Source organism: Dasypus novemcinctus, chromosome 13, assembly GCF_030445035.2.
Source record: "Dasypus novemcinctus isolate mDasNov1 chromosome 13, mDasNov1.1.hap2, whole genome shotgun sequence".
Taxonomy (NCBI): domain Eukaryota; kingdom Metazoa; phylum Chordata; class Mammalia; order Cingulata; family Dasypodidae; genus Dasypus; species Dasypus novemcinctus.
Genome location: NC_080685.1, coordinates 110,948,436 through 110,967,038, shown reverse-complemented (window position 1 = coordinate 110,967,038; position 18,603 = coordinate 110,948,436). Strand labels below are relative to the sequence as shown.

The 18,603-nt window shown below is 48.0% G+C and overlaps 1 protein-coding gene across 3 annotated transcripts in view; it reads left to right on the top strand.

Moving 5' to 3' along the window:
• CAPN8 (calpain 8) overlaps nucleotides 1-18,603 on the top strand; it is a 79,859-nt gene that overhangs the window by 35,015 nt on the left and 26,241 nt on the right. For all 3 annotated transcript variants that reach the window (XM_071207762.1, XM_071207764.1, XM_071207763.1), the window contains exons 3-9: nucleotides 3,293-3,411; nucleotides 3,991-4,124; nucleotides 5,261-5,429; nucleotides 6,394-6,477; nucleotides 7,936-8,021; nucleotides 10,640-10,714; nucleotides 11,976-12,136. In XM_071207762.1, coding sequence (XP_071063863.1) covers nucleotides 3,293-3,411; nucleotides 3,991-4,124; nucleotides 5,261-5,429; nucleotides 6,394-6,477; nucleotides 7,936-8,021; nucleotides 10,640-10,714; nucleotides 11,976-12,136 — 828 coding nt within the window. The remainder of the gene's footprint in view (nucleotides 1-3,292; nucleotides 3,412-3,990; nucleotides 4,125-5,260; nucleotides 5,430-6,393; nucleotides 6,478-7,935; nucleotides 8,022-10,639; nucleotides 10,715-11,975; nucleotides 12,137-18,603) is intronic.

Sequence of the window (18,603 nt, the reverse complement as noted above, 5' to 3'; positions counted from 1 at the left end):
TGCAGAAGAACGAAATAAGATTCGTTGATCCATTTAATGTTTTATTCATTTTTATTCAGACATTCACTGAGCCCCTACTATGTGTCAACCACGTGCAGGGGATACCGAGATGAATGAATCAAATCCTTCCTGTGCAGATCAGAGAGTAATGGGGGACAGAGACAAACAGGTGCGATCACGTGGTCCAGGAGAGTCTGTGGCACTCTGAGGAGGGAGGGTCTGGGGATGGTGATGCGGGTCAGAAGGAGGAGCAAGAAAAACCCGAGCAAGGAGTTGATGCGTGATTGGACGTTTGAGTCCACCCTGGGTGATAACTGCGATCTGAGGCAGCTTTTGATAAAGGCACAAGAAAAGTATCAGCAAGGTCTTTAGGAAACACAAAGAAAAAGGGGGTGGGTGTATCAGGGGAGGCCTCATGGAGAAGGGGTATGATTCACCAGGTGAGGCTGATGCAAGGACTTTGCAAGTGGAGGGAACAAATGAGCAAAAGCATGGAAGTCAAAAAAACCAGGGAAAGTGTCGTCCATAGCCGAGTTTAAGGAGAGTATTAGGTTCATGGTGAGGAGTACAATGGTGAAAAGACTGAAGAGGTGGAGTAGAGCTTTACTGTGAAGGGCCTGGGCCTCCACTGGAAATCTTTATTTTGTACTTAGGCAGTGGAGAGAGTTGAATGTTTTTGAGCAGAGGAATGGCACGGTCACAGGAGTTAACGGGAAGGAAGTGGACTGGGAGGCGCTGGGTGGGAGGAGGAAACAGGGTTCTTTTATCCACTCTTTGGAAGTTGACATACTGCGCACCGGGGTCTTCTCTGATGGGAAACAACATCGCCCAGAACTGTCCTTGCCGCCTCCATCTCCCTTGGCTACCCGATCCAGTGTCGCCTTTGAGTGCTGGTGCTGTGACGAGGGTTGGTCGGCAAGGTGCAGCCCGGGGAAAAAGAGAGGTGGGAAGCAGGGTGTGCATGTGCACACACCTGTGTGTGTTTGAGAGAGCCTGGGGAAAGGTTTGGGTAAGGAATTAATTTTGAACCAAATCATAAGCCTCTGTGCTGAGAAAGAAAAGGGCAGACAGAGCAAAAGGCTATCTGGGACCACCTGGTGCTAGAGCTGTTCTGAGTGATAATAGATCCCAAGATGAGGGTTAATAGGTCACAGTTTACTTACTGCTTTCAAGACTGATAAAACCAAGGCGTGTCCACACCATGCGATATGTATGCAACTTCGGCCATCGTGGTAAAAGAACAACAGAATTAGACAAGCTCCTCAGAAGAGTGTCTAAAACGTTGAAGGGGCTGCCATCTGAAGATACACTGAGAAGATTCAGATTTTTCATATGAGATGAAAGCTAAGCAGCACAGGCAGAACTTTAGAGCCATTTGAACTGAATGAATTGTAAGAACAGGGACTTTTCACCACGTCCTAGACTCCTAGTGCTAGGGCTTTGCAGTGAAGCTGGAAAGAGGTAGCTATGAACCAGCAAGAGGAAATATGCTTTCACAAACTGAGGAGCACACTTAGGCGTTTTGAGACCTCCGGGGCTGGTGTAGAATCAGCATATAAATAGATATGAGAAAAGTTTACATCAATTCACAGAAGATGGATCCAAAGTAGGTGTTAAGGTAAGCAAGGGGTGTTTGGGATCTGTGGTGGTTTGGGTCTCTATGTACCCCAGAGAAACATGTTTTTAAACTTAATCCAGGGAAGTGGTTGTGGCTCAATTGATAGAGCTTCTGTCTACCATATGGAGGGTCCAGGGTTCGATACCAAGGGCCTCCTGACCCATGTAGAGCTGGCCCACGCACAATGCTGCCTGCACACAAGGAGTGCCGTGCCACGCAGGGGTGCCCCCTGCATAGGGGTGTCCCATATGCAAGGAGTACATCCCGCAAGGAGAGCTGCCCCACATGAGAAAAAGGTGCAGCCCGCCCATGAGTGGCGCTGCACACACAGAGACCTGATGCAGCAAGCCGATGCAACAACAACAACAAAAAAGTGACACAGTTTCCCAGTGCTGCATGACAAGAAGGCAAGCGGACACAGAAGAAAACACAGCGAATGGACACAGAGGAAGGGGACAGAAATAAATAAAAATAAATCTTAAAAAAAAAAACTTAATTCACTCCTGTAGGAAGGACCTTTTGATGAGGTTACTTCATTTAAGGTGTGACCCACCTTATTCAGGATGGGTCTTAATCCTGTTACTGGAGTCTTTCATAAGAGGAATGAAATTCAGACAAAGAGAAAGCAGGAGGGAGGGGCCAGAAGCTGAACATCAGCGGAACCCGGGAGAGAAGGGAGAGGCCAGGCGGGCCATGTGCCTTGCCATGTGACAGCAGAGCCCAAGGCCAAGGACCCCTGGCAGCCAGCCCCAGAGTCTTTGGAAAGAAAGCATCACCTTGACGATGTTTTGACTTGGGCTTTCTCTTAACCTCAAAATCATGAGCAAATAAATTCCCATTGTTTAAGCCAAACCATCCCATGATACTCTCTTGAGCATCCAAGGAAACTGAAACAGGATCCATGTGTGACCTTTTGAGGTTGTCGTCAAGCCAGACAGGGATGCCTTCCAAGGAAGTTCCCCTCGTTGGCATGGTCTGGGAGGTCCCGACCCTCACAGAAATAATTTGTCTGTTTTCTTCTGCAGGTATTTGAATCTCCACAGTGACCATGACCAAATCCTAGGGTTCTTAACCTCTCTTGACTTTTGTTTCTTCTGCCCCCAAATCTGATGAGTAATGCTAATATCTCAAGAGTGCAGTAAGCAATGAGGTATCAAGGTTGGAATGGCAAACTCTGAGGCAGGAGAGGGCAGCCCTCTAAACAGACCCTGCAGAGCCAACTCTCCATTATCCACGGTCCCTGGGGACAAGGAACACACATGCGGGTGCACACACGTGACTTCCCCACATCCAGCCATCCTGTGGTGGCCAAAACACTCTAGTGTTTCCCCCAACTAAATGCTTACCAGAGCTGCTAATAAGGGACAAAGGGGACTGATTTTTGTTTCTTTTGCTTTTTTCCCATTTTCTGCTCCACGGGTTGAGTGCCTGGAGGATGTGATATGATTGGGTGGGGCGGGGGAGGCAAGGGAAGAGCTGAGAATTTCCTATCTGAGTAAACAACTCCCGGGAGGCCTCAGGAGCTAAGGCTCCATGCCCATTTCAGACACTGCCCTGACTTGTAAAGGAGTGGTGTGACATGGCTTCTGGACCCAGCGGGACACTGAGGGTCAGATGAAGATGGGAGCCTGCAGGCTGGCCTGACCAGCATGTGTCTCCCATGATGCCGCACAGGTGACTGCTGGCTGCTGGCGGCCATCGCCTCCCTCACTTTGAATGAAGAGCTGCTCTACCGGGTGGTTCCCAGGGACCAGAGCTTCCAGAAGAACTACGCGGGCATCTTTCACTTTCAGGTATCGTGCCTTGCTCATGACCCCTGACACTTCTTCCAACTTAAAGCAGCAGTTCTCCAATGTAGTCCTATACCGACAGCTTCAGCATCACCCGGGAACTTGTTAAAAGGTTTGGTCCCACCGCAGACCAAAATAGAAACTTTGCTGGTGAGGCCAAGTAACCTATGTTTTTCCAGTCCACCCAGATGACTCTGAGGCACACTTCAGTCTGAGAGCCACTGAGCTATCGCTGTAATGGATCCATCCAATCATATCCACATCCACCTGCTTCCCCATCTACCTCCAGGCCACGTGGCCTTGAGGAAAACCCTTGGGCTGAGGATCAGGAGGTGTGGGTCCCAGTGACCACGCTGCTGCTTCTGCATGAAGCTGGCCACGTTTACTTACTTGGACTAGATGTTCCCTCCTTATCTGGTATCTTCTGTGTGCCTGACTCCTCTTCTAACGCAGCGTGGCGTTTGTGGAAGGCCCCAGACATCAGCGTAGATAACCACGGAGTCCTTCCGAAGGCCCCTGAAGAGACTCACTCTGCCCATCAGCTTGTTCCCATGAACAGGCGCTGTCTTTTCATGTCCCCAGTTCTGGCAGTATGGAGAGTGGGTGGAGGTGGTCATTGATGACAGGCTGCCCACCAAGAATGGGAGGCTGCTCTTCCTCCACTCTGAAGAGGGCACTGAGTTCTGGAGCGCGCTGCTGGAGAAAGCCTACGCCAAGTAAGTGGGGGTAGTTATGAGCTCAGAAAACCCTGGAGTCTCCCGGAAGGATCTCAGTCCCCTGCGCATGTCCCATACTTAGGGTGTTATGCCTAAGCCTTTCCAGCACCTGGGACCCCCATGTGATGGAGAGAAAGCATCCCTCCGTAATTAAAGTAATTAAAGAAATGAAAATTTGGGCCAGGAGTTAAAAACCTTAGCTCCGTCCCATGATAATTGTGAATCAGGGGCAAGCCACTGAGCCTCTGTGTTAGCTTTTTCCTCTTTCATACCTCAAGGTAAGTTCTTTGGTCAGCGTTAAGATTTAGAAAAATGATGAACGATAATAAAACAAATGTGCTGAGATACAATAATCGTTTCCCAGCTGATAAAACAAATGCTGTGCAATGGGTTGGCTTAATGACAGTAATTTATTGGCTCAGGTACTCAGAGCCCAGAAGGCTTGCTTCTCCTGCTTTGGTGTCTTCTGGCCGGCCATCTTGCGGTTCCAGACTTTTCTGTCCCACGGCAACGCCCTCTGCAGAGGCTCTTCCTTCCTCTCTGGCTTCTCTTGACTCCCAGCTCCTGGCCGCTCCTTGTGGCTCCTCTTCTTCAATTTCCCTTGCTCGTAAGGACTTCAGCCCACCCTCGTTCCATGTGGGCACACTTAACTAATCACATCTTCAAGGGTCCTGTTCACAAGCGGGCTCACACCCACAGGACCTCGGGGGTTGGGGCCTGAACGTGCCTTCTTTGGGGACACAATTCAGTCCCAGCAGACAGCAAACGCAGCAGTCTCCACTTCCTTCAGGAGCGCTTCCCCTTCTCACTTACTGCTGCTCTTCTGCCACCCCGTCCAGCTCTACTCCCAAAGCCCGCCCCAGCTGGGTACCTTGCGGGAGGTCCCCTGGACCCCTACCCACATCCCAACCCCTAGAAACCAAGCACCCTTGGTCAGCTCTGCAGAGCTGTGCTGTGCTCTTGGAAGGAGTGGGTGGCTGGGTGGGAGGCAGGCTGAGATCTGCCCTTCCTACAGTTCTGAACTGGCAGGGGACCCCCTTTACCCTCCAGCCCAACACTGTCCTGGGCACTGCGCTGTCCCCACTCTTGAGGGCTTGCTCATGGCTGTGGGTGGTACATGACTTCTTTTCCATCAGGCTCAATGGTTCTTACGAAGCCCTCACTGGAGGCTCCACGATGGAGGGCTTTGAAGATTTCACGGGTGGCATCTCTGAGTTTTATGACTTGAAGAAGCCCCCGGCCGGCCTGTACCAGATCACCCAGAAGGCCCTCCGCGCGGGCTCCCTGCTGGGCTGCTCCATCGATGTGAGCCACGGGCCAAAGGGGCGGGAAGGGCCAGGAGAGGGGTCGGGAGGCTCTGAGGCTTCGAAGCGTCCCCACACCTAGGAGCTCGTTAGGACCTACGAGGTGGGCTAACATCATCTGCGGAGCTCCAATCCCCCCAGCTGTTATAGCCCCTCTTAGTTCCACTGCTATTACCCTAAGAACGAAGCCCTTGATCCCCGGGTCCTAAGACCCTACCTCTCTGCACCCTTTTTGCTAAGAGATCCTGGGATTTTGGACAGCAGAAGTGCTGCTTGACAGTACTTGATGGCCTTTGCGCTCCGGGAAGAAAAGGGGGCTGGTTCTGAAAGCAGAGCTCATGACCTGCCGGCGGGCTGGCCCCAGGAGTCTGAGCGTGGGCCGGAGACCAGAGCCTGGAGGCTGCCAGCCCGGCCGGGCGTGGGCAGTCCCTCCTGCTGCTCTCCCTTCCTTTCCTCTTCTTGGTGATCTTGGCCATGAGCACAATGCAGGGAGAGCCTCCCCTTTTCCACTGTATAAAGATCCCAGCAGGCTGTGTGTGTGATGGAGAGGCGATGGGCATGGGGGGGGGGGGGGTCCGGGTGCTCAGGAAGGGCGTTTGGAGGGCGTTTTAGTGAAAACGCTGGAGAACCCGGGTGCGCCCAGAGCAGTCATCACAGATACCTAGCCTTCTTCAGACAGCGGGGGACGGGGGCACTCGTGGAGAATAAATGACTTCAGCTATCCTGGTGGCACGGTCCAGGCTGCTAAGTCATCTTCCGGGCTGGGCAGCCACAGCACTGGGCTCAGAGCTACAGGCCTGATTAGAGAAGGGCCGAACAGCAGCGGCTGTTTCCCTGCAGCCGTTGCCGCACTTGCACCCCCCGCCCCAGCCCTGCCCTGGTGCTGCCCTGTGGTGGCTTATAATGTCCTAGAAGGCATTCAGGGCAGGGCCTAACGAGGTCAGGGGACTTTATTCTCAATCCAGGTCTCCAGGGCAGCTGAAACAGAAGCGGTCACCAGCTGGAAGCTGGTTAAGGGCCACGCGTACTCTGTCACTGGGGTTGAAGAGGTAAGAGCGGATGGGAGGAGGCAGTGTGTCCTAACAGCGCCGTAAGGCCACGGTGTCCCGGAGGGGTGGTTGCGGCCGGGAGGCTCGGCGCTGGCTGGTCAGCTGCCCTGCCCTCTGCTGGTACCCCTGATCCCGCGGCTGTGCCGTCAGCTCCTGCTCCTCACAAGGCCCCTCTGACTTACTCGTGCGGTGAAGGCCCGCTCTGTGCTCTGTGGGTTTCAGTTAAGTGCAGGGGCTCTTCTCTGGGCTGTGGCCAGGAGCAGGAAGAAGGTTCTGGAGGAAAGCAGGAGAGATTGCCAGTTAGATTCTGTTTGTGTAGAGAAAGCAGTGGAAACCCATAGGATCCCCGAAGGGAGAAAAGATAGCAGTAGCTGCCCTGCCTTTCAAGGTGGGGTGTAATAATGGGGAGGAATTCAGATAGTCCGCGTTCTCCCACACAGGGAGAAAGCATGGGCTATCTTTTTCATTACTTTTATGTATTATATTCTGCCTGGTTGCAGAAAGACCTCGATGTGGTTTATAATAAAAGGTATAGACACAATAAAGCCTTTCAACTAAGGTAAAGTACGTAAGACATTCTAGATTTACAGGCAGTGCTACAACTGAGAAATGAATTTAGCTTGAATTTCCTGATGGCCAAGGCAAAAAGGGAAATACGATGGGGGTCTCAGGTCTTGTTACTAATTGAAACAGCTTGAATGCTCATTACATATGCCTGTGTTTCACGAGTATGCTCTTTAATCAAGTCAATTCCACAAATATGATGGAAGATACAAAGGAAAGTAAGGCACAGAAGACTAACAGTTCATTGTGTCTGTGTGTGTCTTTGTGTGTGTGAAGATTCAAACTTGCACACCAAGTGTGGGGACTCACAGGGAGTGAGCATTATACAGTAGCGGAAGGCAGCATGTGGGCTTATGAGAACGGGCTTTGGAAACCCTGGCTGGGTCTCATCTTCTATTTTTCACTTGCTAACTAGGTAATCTTGGATCACTTAACTTCAAGTCTCAGTTTTGAGCTGTGAAATGAACGTAATGATGGTACCTATCTTATAGGATTGATGCAAAGTTTAAATGAGGCGATAATGTATTTGCCATTCTTAGCACAGTGCCTCGTCCACAGTACGTGCTCAATAAATGCTAGCTGTGTGCTATTAGTGTTTATTTGAACGACATTCATTACCATTAGGTCCCATATAGTAAAAACTGAGTCAATTTTAGTCAGCTATAAAATCTACGTTAAAACAGATATAAACTTGGTTTTTAGCGAGATCCACTTTTCATTCATTTGAACAGTGATCAATAGGGCACTTGGTAAAGGCAAATCATGCTTTAAGAGGAAGTAGAAGCGTAGTTGTTTAGAGACGCTGAAACTTCCTGCAGCTCCTTTCTGCTGCGGACGTAAACGCGGGGCGGCGAGTCGGTGCCCCGCTTGCCTTTGTGCATGTGTCACGTGCAGGTGGAGTTCCGCGGCCGAGCAGAGAGGCTGATCAGGCTCCGGAATCCATGGGGCGAAGTGGAGTGGACGGGAGCCTGGAGCGACGAGTAGGTGCCCCCTTCCTGTTCCCCCCTCCCCCTGTCCTCTCTCCTAGGAAAGATGCAAACATCCGACGGTGATGAGCCCGGCATCCGCGTGCGCTCCAGCAGCACTTGCTGTCCACGAAACACGCTGTTCAGTAACGAGCATTAAAGGGTGCCTGCCGGGCGGGAAGAGCCACACGGAACCCCTTAGCCCAGCCTTGTCCTGCCGTCTGCCTCGCCGTGGGGGGCCGGGGCTTTGCTCTGGAGGACCTGCCTGTCCCCCCGCACACCGCGGGCACCTGAAGGTCGAGTCGGCCCCCCACCACCGCATTCTCTCCACCCACTAACGCTGGGCACGCTGGCAAAGGCCAGAGGCCGCAGCACCCGAGGAGACGACCCTTGGCCAGAGGTGCCCGGGCCCAGGAGCAGCGGCGCTCCCTCCATGGGCTCCCCCGGCCCCGGTGCTCTCCCCTGACCACAGCGGTGATCCCAGAGAGGCTCTTTTCAGGCAGGGCAGAGGGAGGCTGTCGGGGGCCAGGCCTGCCGGGGGCCGCCTGGCGCGGGTCTGGGGTCCCACCTGGCGCGGAGCTGGGGGTCCCGCCTGGCGCAGAGCTGGGGTCCCTCCTGGCACAGGTCTGGGCAGGGCGTGGTGGCAGCGCAGGGGACTGGCCCGGAGCCGGGGGAGCACCTGGACTTTGCGGGCGCCGGAGGCCCAGAGCCCGCAGAGCCGATGCTGGTCAGGCAGTCAGCCCCGCCATGTGGCCTGGAGCCTGGGGGAGCCCGCAGGGCTGTCACACTCGGCAGCGCCGCTTAGGCTTCAGAAGGGACGTGACTGTGCTTGGTCAGTGTCATCACACTCTAACTGCTGGTGTGTGTCGTGGAGAGAGGCCATGGGGCGGCCCCAGCATTAAAGATTGTCCACTCCACCGCCTAAGATCGAGCAGAGCCCCCAACCTCCATTCCACCAACGACCCAGAAAGGATGATGTGGTTGAGTGAAACTGAACCCCAAGTCTTATCCTCTCTGACCAATAGCTGTTGCCCAAGTTGCTGGAAGGACTTGCTCGATTTCTCTGCTTTCCCTGATACCCCCCAGTCTCTAACGGGCTGGGAGGGGGTACCTAGCCTGGATGGCAGGGGCTGGGGAGTGTCCTGAAGGAGCATCCCTAAGCTCAGCCCAATGTCTGCCAAGTTTTTGTTAGTTTTTATTGAGTGTCAGGAAACCAGCTGGAAGATTTAGGTTAACTCTAGAGTTCTTCAACTTGTCCCTTAAGCTTTGTTACAACAAGCACGTGCTGAGATTCTCTTCTGCTCAAATTAGTGTTTCAATAAATTAAAGAGATCCCAGGGACTCTACCATGTGACCCCCAGCACTTAGAGGCCAGCGGCAAGTGCGCGGGGGGCTCGTGGGCGTCCCCCCTTCATCATAGGAGGGGAGGTGTTCCGATATTGCTGGAGGCGTTCAGGGAAGGGCTTGCGCTCTAGATGGGTCTCAGCACTTCTAACTTAGACATCGCGGACATAGTTCAGGAAAACCCAACTCTGCAAAGGTCAGGGAGCTGGAGACGGCCTTTGAACAAAGCGTGTGGGTGTTGCCTGGGAAAGGCCATCTGCAGGAGGCCTGGCGGGTGACGGGCCCGTAAAACCGGGCCTAGTTGTCGATTTGCAGGCTCAGAAAGTGGGCCGTATCCACGTTCCCAGGTGATCACACCCTCTCACCAGGTGCTCCGCCGGGTTGGTGAAGGTCAGGACGCCAATTTACTGCAGTCCAGCAGGGCACAGCCCTTTCTTGCCATAGGAACCCTGGTGTCTCCCGTCTTGGACATCCCGCTTCCCTCTGCCAGGGCCAGGCCGTCGTAATTAGAAACGTGAAACTTGCCTAGAGAGAGAAAATTAGAGCGCATGCACAGAAGTGTTCCTGCTGCCCCTCGCCCTCTAGAGCCCTTGTCCCCATCTGCGCCCCCGCCCCACGCTGCGCAGACCCCCATGCTGTGCATTCCACACACCGCCTCCCTTCTGCCTTACAACTTTCTTTTTTTTAATGTGGTCAAGTAAACATGATAAGTTACCATTTTAACCATTTTTAAGTGTACAGTTCAGTTATTAAGTACATTTACAACGATGGGCAGCCATACCACTCTCTCATTCCCAAACAGGAACTCTGGACCCATTAAGTGATTACCCCCCATTCCCCCCTCCCCTGGCCCCTGGTAACCTCTAGTCTACTTTCTGTCTCTATGAATTTGCTTATTCTAGAGGTTTTGTGTAAGGGGAATCATACGATACTTGTCCTTCTGTGTCTGACTTAGTTCACTCAACATGATGTCCTAAGGTTCATCCGTGTTGTTGCATGTATCGGAACTTCATTCTTTTTTGCAGCGGGATGATGTGCTATTGTGCATATATACCACGTTTTGTTTATCCTTTCCTCAGTCGACGGACGCTCAGGTTGCTTCTGCCTTGCTGTGTGAACACAGCTATGCACATTGGTGTACAGGTGTCCAGTGGTGGAGTCCTTGCTTCGCCTCGCTGTGTTTGGCCCTAAGGGGGGAATTCAGCTGCGGGAACAGCTTGCCTTGTACCAGAACCCTTCAGGGTGGCCACCTGTGCTTTGTTTTACTTTGTCGTTGTTCTGTTTCCCAGTGCACCGGAGTGGAACTTCATAGACCCCAGACGGAAGGAAGAGCTGGACAGGAAAGCCGAAGATGGAGAGTTCTGGTGAGCGGGTTGTCTGCTGGAGAGCCGTCCCATTGCCCGTTGCTAGTGGTCCGTCCACCTTCTGACATGCGGCTGTGTGTCCCTCAGTGTTCAGTGCTGCCACATGGTTCCTGGCCGGGGCCTTCATTTCTCTCCCCATTTTTTTTTCCTAGTATAATTCTACCTCTACACCAGGATGTCTGAAGCATGGAAACCTAGATATCAGCCCTCAGTGTGATTAGCTTTCAACCCGTCTTCCTCAGTTTCTGTATCTTTCAATGAAATAAGAGCAAAACTTCTACTCTAAGATTTAGCTGACCATCAACATATGGTAACTCCCTTCGCCAGTGGGCTGAGGAAGATAAGAAGGGCTCCCTTCTTTGAAAATGAAGCCCAATATATTGCCAGGTTCCATTAATAGTAAAATGAAATATAGTGATGGGTTTAAAGGTTAGATATAGAATACAAATGGATTTAGAAAAATTAAGGTAAAAATAAATTGGGTATCAAAAAATTTAAAAATGCAAAAGCTTTGTTTTTGATGTTTTGCCTTCCATCACTGCAGTAAGGGTTGCCCTATATGCACATTGGCAGGGCAACTTCTTCCATCTCTTCCTCAGTGTCTACGTCCTTTTTCTTTTTCTTTTTCTTTTTCTAATTATTAAGCTTGTCTTCACAAAAGTTTTAGGTCATGGTAATTCATATATACAATATACGGTACTCCCACATATTCAACATCAGACTCACCAAGTGCAATGACTGTCCCATGATGATGGAGGAGGTTGTTGTTATGGGGAGAGTGGGGTGAGGGGGGTGGGGGGTTATATGGGTACCTCATATTTTTTGAATGCAACATTAAAAAAAATAAAGACCAAAAAAAAAAAAAGAAGGGCTCCCTTGATACAGTGCGCCCGTCAGGAGGTGGTCGTATTTTTATGGTGGACATCACTAACAATTAAGTAGGAAGGAATCTCTTGTGAGCTTAGCTCTAATGCAACCTGAAGGCAGATTACCTCCTGGGATCTCTTCCAGTTTGCGGTGTAGACTCTTGGCATGGTTGGTTAGAGATGGGAGGGGGCTCTCTCATAAGAATTGAAAAGCTAGCAGTAGTGAGGAACTTGGTCAGTAGTCCCTGAGGTTTGTGCCAGTGGGCTCCAGAAAGGTTTTGAGGTGGCCCTGAGCCCCCAAGCCACTGGCACAGAGCATCCCTCCACCAGTGGGCATGTGCTTGATGACCTGTCCTGCCCAGCTCTTAACTGAGAGCCTTGTCCTCTGTCCCCAGGATGTCTTTTTCAGATTTCTTGAGGCAGTTCTCTCGCCTGGAGATCTGCAACCTGTCCCCAGACTCTCTGACCAGCGAGGAAGTGCACAAGTGGAACTTGGCTTTGTTCAACTGCCGCTGGACCCGGGGCTCCACCGCTGGGGGCTGCCAGAACTACCCAGGTGAGGAGAAGCCTGCCTGGCCCCCGCTCCTTCCAGCCTGTCGGGGAGCTGAGTGTCTTTATATGGTAATCTTTGGATAGTGTCTTTGGACTTTTTGCCCTGGCTCCCGGGCATCCCGTGTTGGCCCTGCTTCTCCCCTGGGCTTGGAAGCCAGGATAGCAACGGTGGGCAGTGGCTCTGCAGCTTCTTCCCTGAGCCCGATCTCCGATAATGCCATTCTTCAGCTTTTATGTGGTCAAACTGTCCCTGCTTCATGCACCTGCTCCTGCCCCAGCCTCTGCAGGCACTAACAATGTGCTTTCCACCCTTCTAAGGCCTTCTTATATTGGGCTTTCACCCTCCCCACCCACCCTGGCTGGAGACACCCATCCCAGGAGACACCCATCCCACCGAGCTCTGGGCAGAGTGTCCCGTGGGTGTAGAGGAACACGGGTATAAGGTCTGCTCTTTCAGAGACTGCATCTCTTCGAGCAGCTGTTTTCTGTTCTTGCGCCCGAGTCGGTAGCAGAGGGGCATGGCAGTGGATCAGGATGGTGCACACAGAGCTGCGTCCAACCGCAGTGCACTGCCATCGGCATCCTCGGAGGTGGGTCCCCGGTGGGGGTGGTCTGGTGCAAACAGCTGCCTCTGCACTAACCTGAGCCCGCATCTGTTAAAGGCGGGAAAGCCTTCTCAGCCTACAAAGATCACTAATATGTATATACAGGCTCCTCCTAGGCTGAATCAGCTGAGGCAGCATGTGACGAAGACATTCTCAAAAATGGCCCCTCATGTCTAAGGAGAAAAGAAGGAAAGCAAAACCTGCTCTCTCCGCTTTTCACCTTGCCGGTTCCCACACCTCTGCCCGGGTTTGACGTGGACGTGCTGATTCACTTAGCCTGCAAGCACATGGGCAGGCACCAGCATTCTTTTCTGGAGAGGGAGCTCATCCCAGAGCTAGACTCAATGGTTCTGGAAGAGGCGTTGGAATCAAATCCCACATGGGCACATCCTGGAGCCCTGACAAAGTTTCTCCTCCTTCATCCCCCATCCGACCATTTCCATCAGCAGAAGACAGGAATGCCGAGCAGAGTACCGGGAGCCAAGCTCATTCCTGTCACTGTTGCTTAGCTTACCAGCATGGGACCCTGGCAATGCCACTGTCCTTTTCTGAGTTTCAGTTTCCTAATCCTCAATATGGGGTAATAAGGCCCATTTTCCAATCTAACTGGGTCACGATAAGCATTGTAACACAAAATATGTGGGAAGGTGCTCTGTAAACTGTGTGGTGTTATACAAGTGGGAAGCATTATTTTAATGACCCATTCTCTTTCTCAGATTCTGTTAAGGAACAAACAAACAAAATGTAGGTATTGCAGTAATGTTGCATTTGGGGAGAATTAAAATATGCTCACCATTAGCAAGCTCTTAGAAATGTGTAGGAAATTTGCATGGATCATTTTGGGGGCTCAGAACTGTAGGAGGTGCTCAAGGTATCTGCATGCACCAAATCTCTATCCCATCCATGCTGCCAAGTAGCTGTCAGGAAGAGATAGATTGTTCTTGCCCCTTGGTAATAACATAAGTATAGAAAATTACAGAATTTTCTCTGTCTTCTCTGGAATCTACAGGTATTTGGTTTTAAAATCCACACAAATGTGCTCTAAATAAAAAATCTGCAAGTGGAGACTCAGGGAAAGTGGAATTGAATAAATAATCTTTTTGTTGAGAAGCAATCATAGAGGACTGTGGGAAAATGGTGGATTCAGTCCTTCCACCAGAACAGCTATTAAATAGGCAGGAACTGTCTGAATCAACTATTTCAAAACCCTGGAGTCCAGTAGAACATTGTGTGGCTTCCAGGGAAGAGAAAGGAGGAAGAGGCTGGCAAATAACAGTCAGTCCCAACAAACTGCTCTCTCCTCATGGCAGGAACCAGTGTCCCTCGCCCACGCTCGCAGCAGGCTGCTGTGGGGTCTGCCCGGGGTGTAACCTGCTGGTGCTGGAAGGGAACATAAAAATGCACTTCCCTAAGGTCTGGAGCGGGCATGGCATGGTCGCTGGTCATGGCTTTTGGTTAGTGACTTTGGATGGCTCAGGCCTGGGTCTGAGGGTGGCCATTGTTCCACACCACCCAGGACGAAGTTGGTGGAAGAAACTTAAAGATGTACACTTCCTCAGGCCTGGGGAGGGCTGTCAAGGGGCTGCGTGTTTGATTTTGGGCAGATCATGAAAGTCCAGCTTTGGGGAGCTGTGGAGAACCTCCTGGCGTGTTTTCTGTCCCTCCTTCGCCCTCTCTAGGGCAGTTTGGAGGTGACTGGCTCACACTTTGTGGGTCCCTGGCTTTTTTTCTGGCTGGGAATGACTGATTGGAAACTCTTCTCAGGGTGTCCTCCACTGTCCTCCCACCCCACTGTCCATCCCAGAATTTGCCCTCTAGGAATAATCAGCTTGAGACACAAAAACAGTATAAGAAACAATTGAGGAAAGCCTGGAGCAAAGGATTACCTGCTTTTAATCTAGTAGTGGAACACCCAGGAGAGGGAGAAGGTTTGCATCTTAGGAAGTAGAGGGAGCGTTCAAACCCCTTTAAAAGGGAACTCCTAAGCCATTAGCAAGCAAAAATCCCCAAAACCCAGGACAAGACATAGACCCAGAAAGGCAGGGTGGGCCCTGCATTGGCCTTGGACAAACCTTCCTGATAGGAGGACTGAAATTTAAGAAAATCTCTGTCATATCACCAGCCAGTTATATGCTTAAGAAACAGACATTGTAGGTAATAAATACTAGAGTCAGCATTTAAAAATATTGAAATGTGCAGTGTGCAAAATAAAACTTACAATACAAACAAAGAAACAGGAAATGATGGCTCATCCAAAGGAATAGGATAAGCATCTAGAAAACAACAGTGAAGAAGACCGGATTGTGGACATACTGGACAAAGACTTAAAGAAAAAAAAAGTTCTTCCACATGCTCAATGAGATAAAGGAAAATACAGGGGAAGAAGTAAATGAAATCAGCACAACAATGACTGAGCAATGTAGAGAATCTCAATAGAAAATTTAAAAAAGAGCCAAACAGAACTGTTGGAGTTGAAGGCCACAATAACTGAAATGATATGAAATCCTGGGAAGATTTCACCTGCAGATTGGAGCAGAAGAAAGAATCAATGAGCTTGAAGACAAGACAACTGAAATGAGTCAAGCTGAGGAGCAGTAAGCAAAAAGAATTGTAAAACGTGAGAACAGCTTAAGAGACCTCAGGGACGTGATCAAGTGTACCAATATATGCATTATGGGAGTCCCAGATGGAGAAGAAAGGGGAAGAAGAAGTAGTCAATGAAATAATGACAGAAAACTTCCCAAACTTAGCAAGAGTCATGAATATGCACATCCAAGAAATCCAAAGAACAGGATAAACTTGAAGAAAAATATGTCCCATCATGTACTGATCAAGTTGCTGAAAGCAAAGGGGAAAGAGTTCTGAAAGCTGCAAGATAAAAGAAACATGCTTTGTAGAAGGGAGTTCCAGTCAGATAAAGTGCTGATTTCTTATCAGAAACCATGGAGATCAGAAATACTTAACATGCTAAAAAACAACAATTATCAACAAAGTGTTTTGCACTGCTGAGATTTTCCTTCAAAAATTAGGGAGATATTCAGACATAACCACATAAACAAAAGCTGAGGGAGTTCATCACCACTATACTTGCTCTACAAGGAATGCTAAAGGGAATTCTTCAGACTGAAAAAAAAAGGACCTTAGACAGTGGTTCAAAGTGGCATAAAGAAATAAAGACCTCCAGTATAGGTAGCAATTTGGGTAATTGTAAATGCCAGTACTATTGTATTGTATTTTTTGCTATGTAAGTCCACTTCTTATTTCCTACAGGTGCTAAAATGCAAGTGCATAAAAAGTAATGATAAATATATGATTTTATGCATACAATGAACAAAGATATAATTTGTAACAAGTATAAAAAAGGTAAGGATGAAGCTAGAAATCAATAACAGAAGGAGAAATGAAAAATACACAAATACGTGGAAATTAAACAATGTACTTTGAAATAGCCAATGGGTTAAAGAGGAAATCACAAGGAAAATTAGGATATATTTTTCAGTGAATGAAAATGAAAATACAACATACCAAATTTATGGGATGCTGCAAAGGCAGTGCTGGTTGAGAGGGTAATTTATAGCTCTAAATGCACATATTAAAAAAGAAGAAAGATTTAAAATCAGGGACCTAACCTCAAAGCTGAAAGAACTATTAATAGAAAAAGAAGAGCACACTAAACTCAAAACAAACAGAAGGAAGGAAATGAAGATTAGAGTGAAAATTAATGAAATAGAGAATAAAATCCAATAGAGAAACTCAGTAAAACCAAAAGTTGATACTTTGAAAAGATCAATAAATTTGACAAACCTTTATCTAAACTGACAAATGAAAAAGAGAGAGGACACAAATGACTAAAATAAGAAATGAAAAGGAGAACATTACTACTGACCCCACTGAAATAAAAAGGACTATCTAAGGATACCATGAACAACTCTATGCCAATAAATTTGATAACCTAGATGAAATAGACATATTCCTAGAAACACACAAACTGCCTATACTGACTCAAGAAGAAATAAAAAAGCTCAACAAACCAATAAGTAGTAAAGAGATTGAATCAGTAATCCAAATCTCCTAACAAAGAAAAGCCCAGGACCATATGGCTTTACAGAGGAATTTTACCAAACATTCCAAGAATTAACACCAATCCTGTTCAAATTCTTCCAAAAAAATTGAATAGGAGGGAATACTCCCTAATTCATTCTACAAGGCCAATATAGCAACCTCATACCAAAGGTACAGAAAGATTTCACAAGAAAAGAAAATTACAGACTGATTTCTCTTATAAATACAGATATCCTCAGCAAAATAATAACAAACCAAATCCACAGCATATTAAAAGCATTATACACCATGATTAAGTAGGATTTATAAAGTATTCAAGGGTGGTTCAAAACAAGAACATCAACTAATATAATACATCACATTAACTGAATGGAGGGAAGAACTACATGATTATCTTAAATGCCAGAAAAAGCATTTGACAAAATCCAGCACTCTTTCTTAATATAAAAACACTTTGAAATCTAGGAATAGAAGGAAACTACAGCTAACATTATACTCAAAGATGAAAGACTGAAAGCTTTCCCCCTTAGTTACGTAACAAAACAAGGATGCCCACTGTCACCCTGTTATTCAACACTGTACTGGATATTCTAGTGAGAGCAGTTAGGCAAGAAATAGAAATAAAAGGCATCCATTTGGGAGTGGACGTAGCTCAAGAGTTGAGTGCCTGCTTCCCATGAAAGCTGCAAGAAGAAAGAAACGTGCTTTGTAGAAGGGAGTTCCAGTTAGATAAAGTGCTGATTTCTTATCAGAAACCATGGAGACCGGAAATACTTAACGTGCTAAGTTCAACGTCCTGGGTTCAATTCCTGGGTCCCTGGTACCTCCTAAAAACAAAAACAAATGAATGAAAAACAAACAACTCTCATTGGGGAGCAGATGTAGCTCAATGTTTGAGCACCTACTTTCCATGTAGGAGAACTGGGTTCAATCCTTAGTACCTCCTAAAAAATAAAAGGCATGCAAACTGGAAAGGAAGAAGTAAAACTCTCCCTATTTGCTGGTGATATGATAGGATATACAGAAATCACAACAAAGCTCCTAGAGCTAATAAATGAATTCAGAAAATGGTAGGGTACAATATCAACACCCCCAAACCTGTCCATACACTAGCAATGAGCAATCTGAAGAAGAAATTAAGAAAAAACTCCGTTTACAATAACAACTAAAAGAATCAAATATCTAAGAATAAATGTAACTAAAAACATAAAGGATTTTTATACAGAAAACTTTAAAACATTGCTAAAAGAAATCAAAGAACATCTAAATAAATGGTAGGACATTCTATGTTCATAGATTGGAAGATTAAATATTGTTAAGATGGAAATTCTACCAAAAGTGATTTACAGATTCAAAACAATCTCAATCAAAATTCCAACAACCTTCTTTGCGGAAATGGAAAAGCCAGTCTTAAAATTTATATGGAAAGTTAAGGGGCCCTGAATAGCCAAAGCTATCTTGAAAAAAAAAAAAGTTGGAGCATTCACACTTCACAATTTTAAAACTTATTACAAAGCCACAGTAATCAAAATAGCACCCAAATTTCAAAACCACAGTAATCAAAATTACACCCAAATTTCAAGCAACAGAAATAAAAATAGATGAAACAAATCTCACCAAATTCAAACCTTTTGTATCTCAAGGGACTTTATCATGAATGCAAAACAACAGCCTACTCAATGGGAGGACATATTTGCAAATTATGTGTCTGTGATAAGGGCTTAATATCCAACTCAACAATAAAAGACAACCCAATTAAAAAATGGGCATAAGACTTGAATATACATCTCTCCAAAGATATACA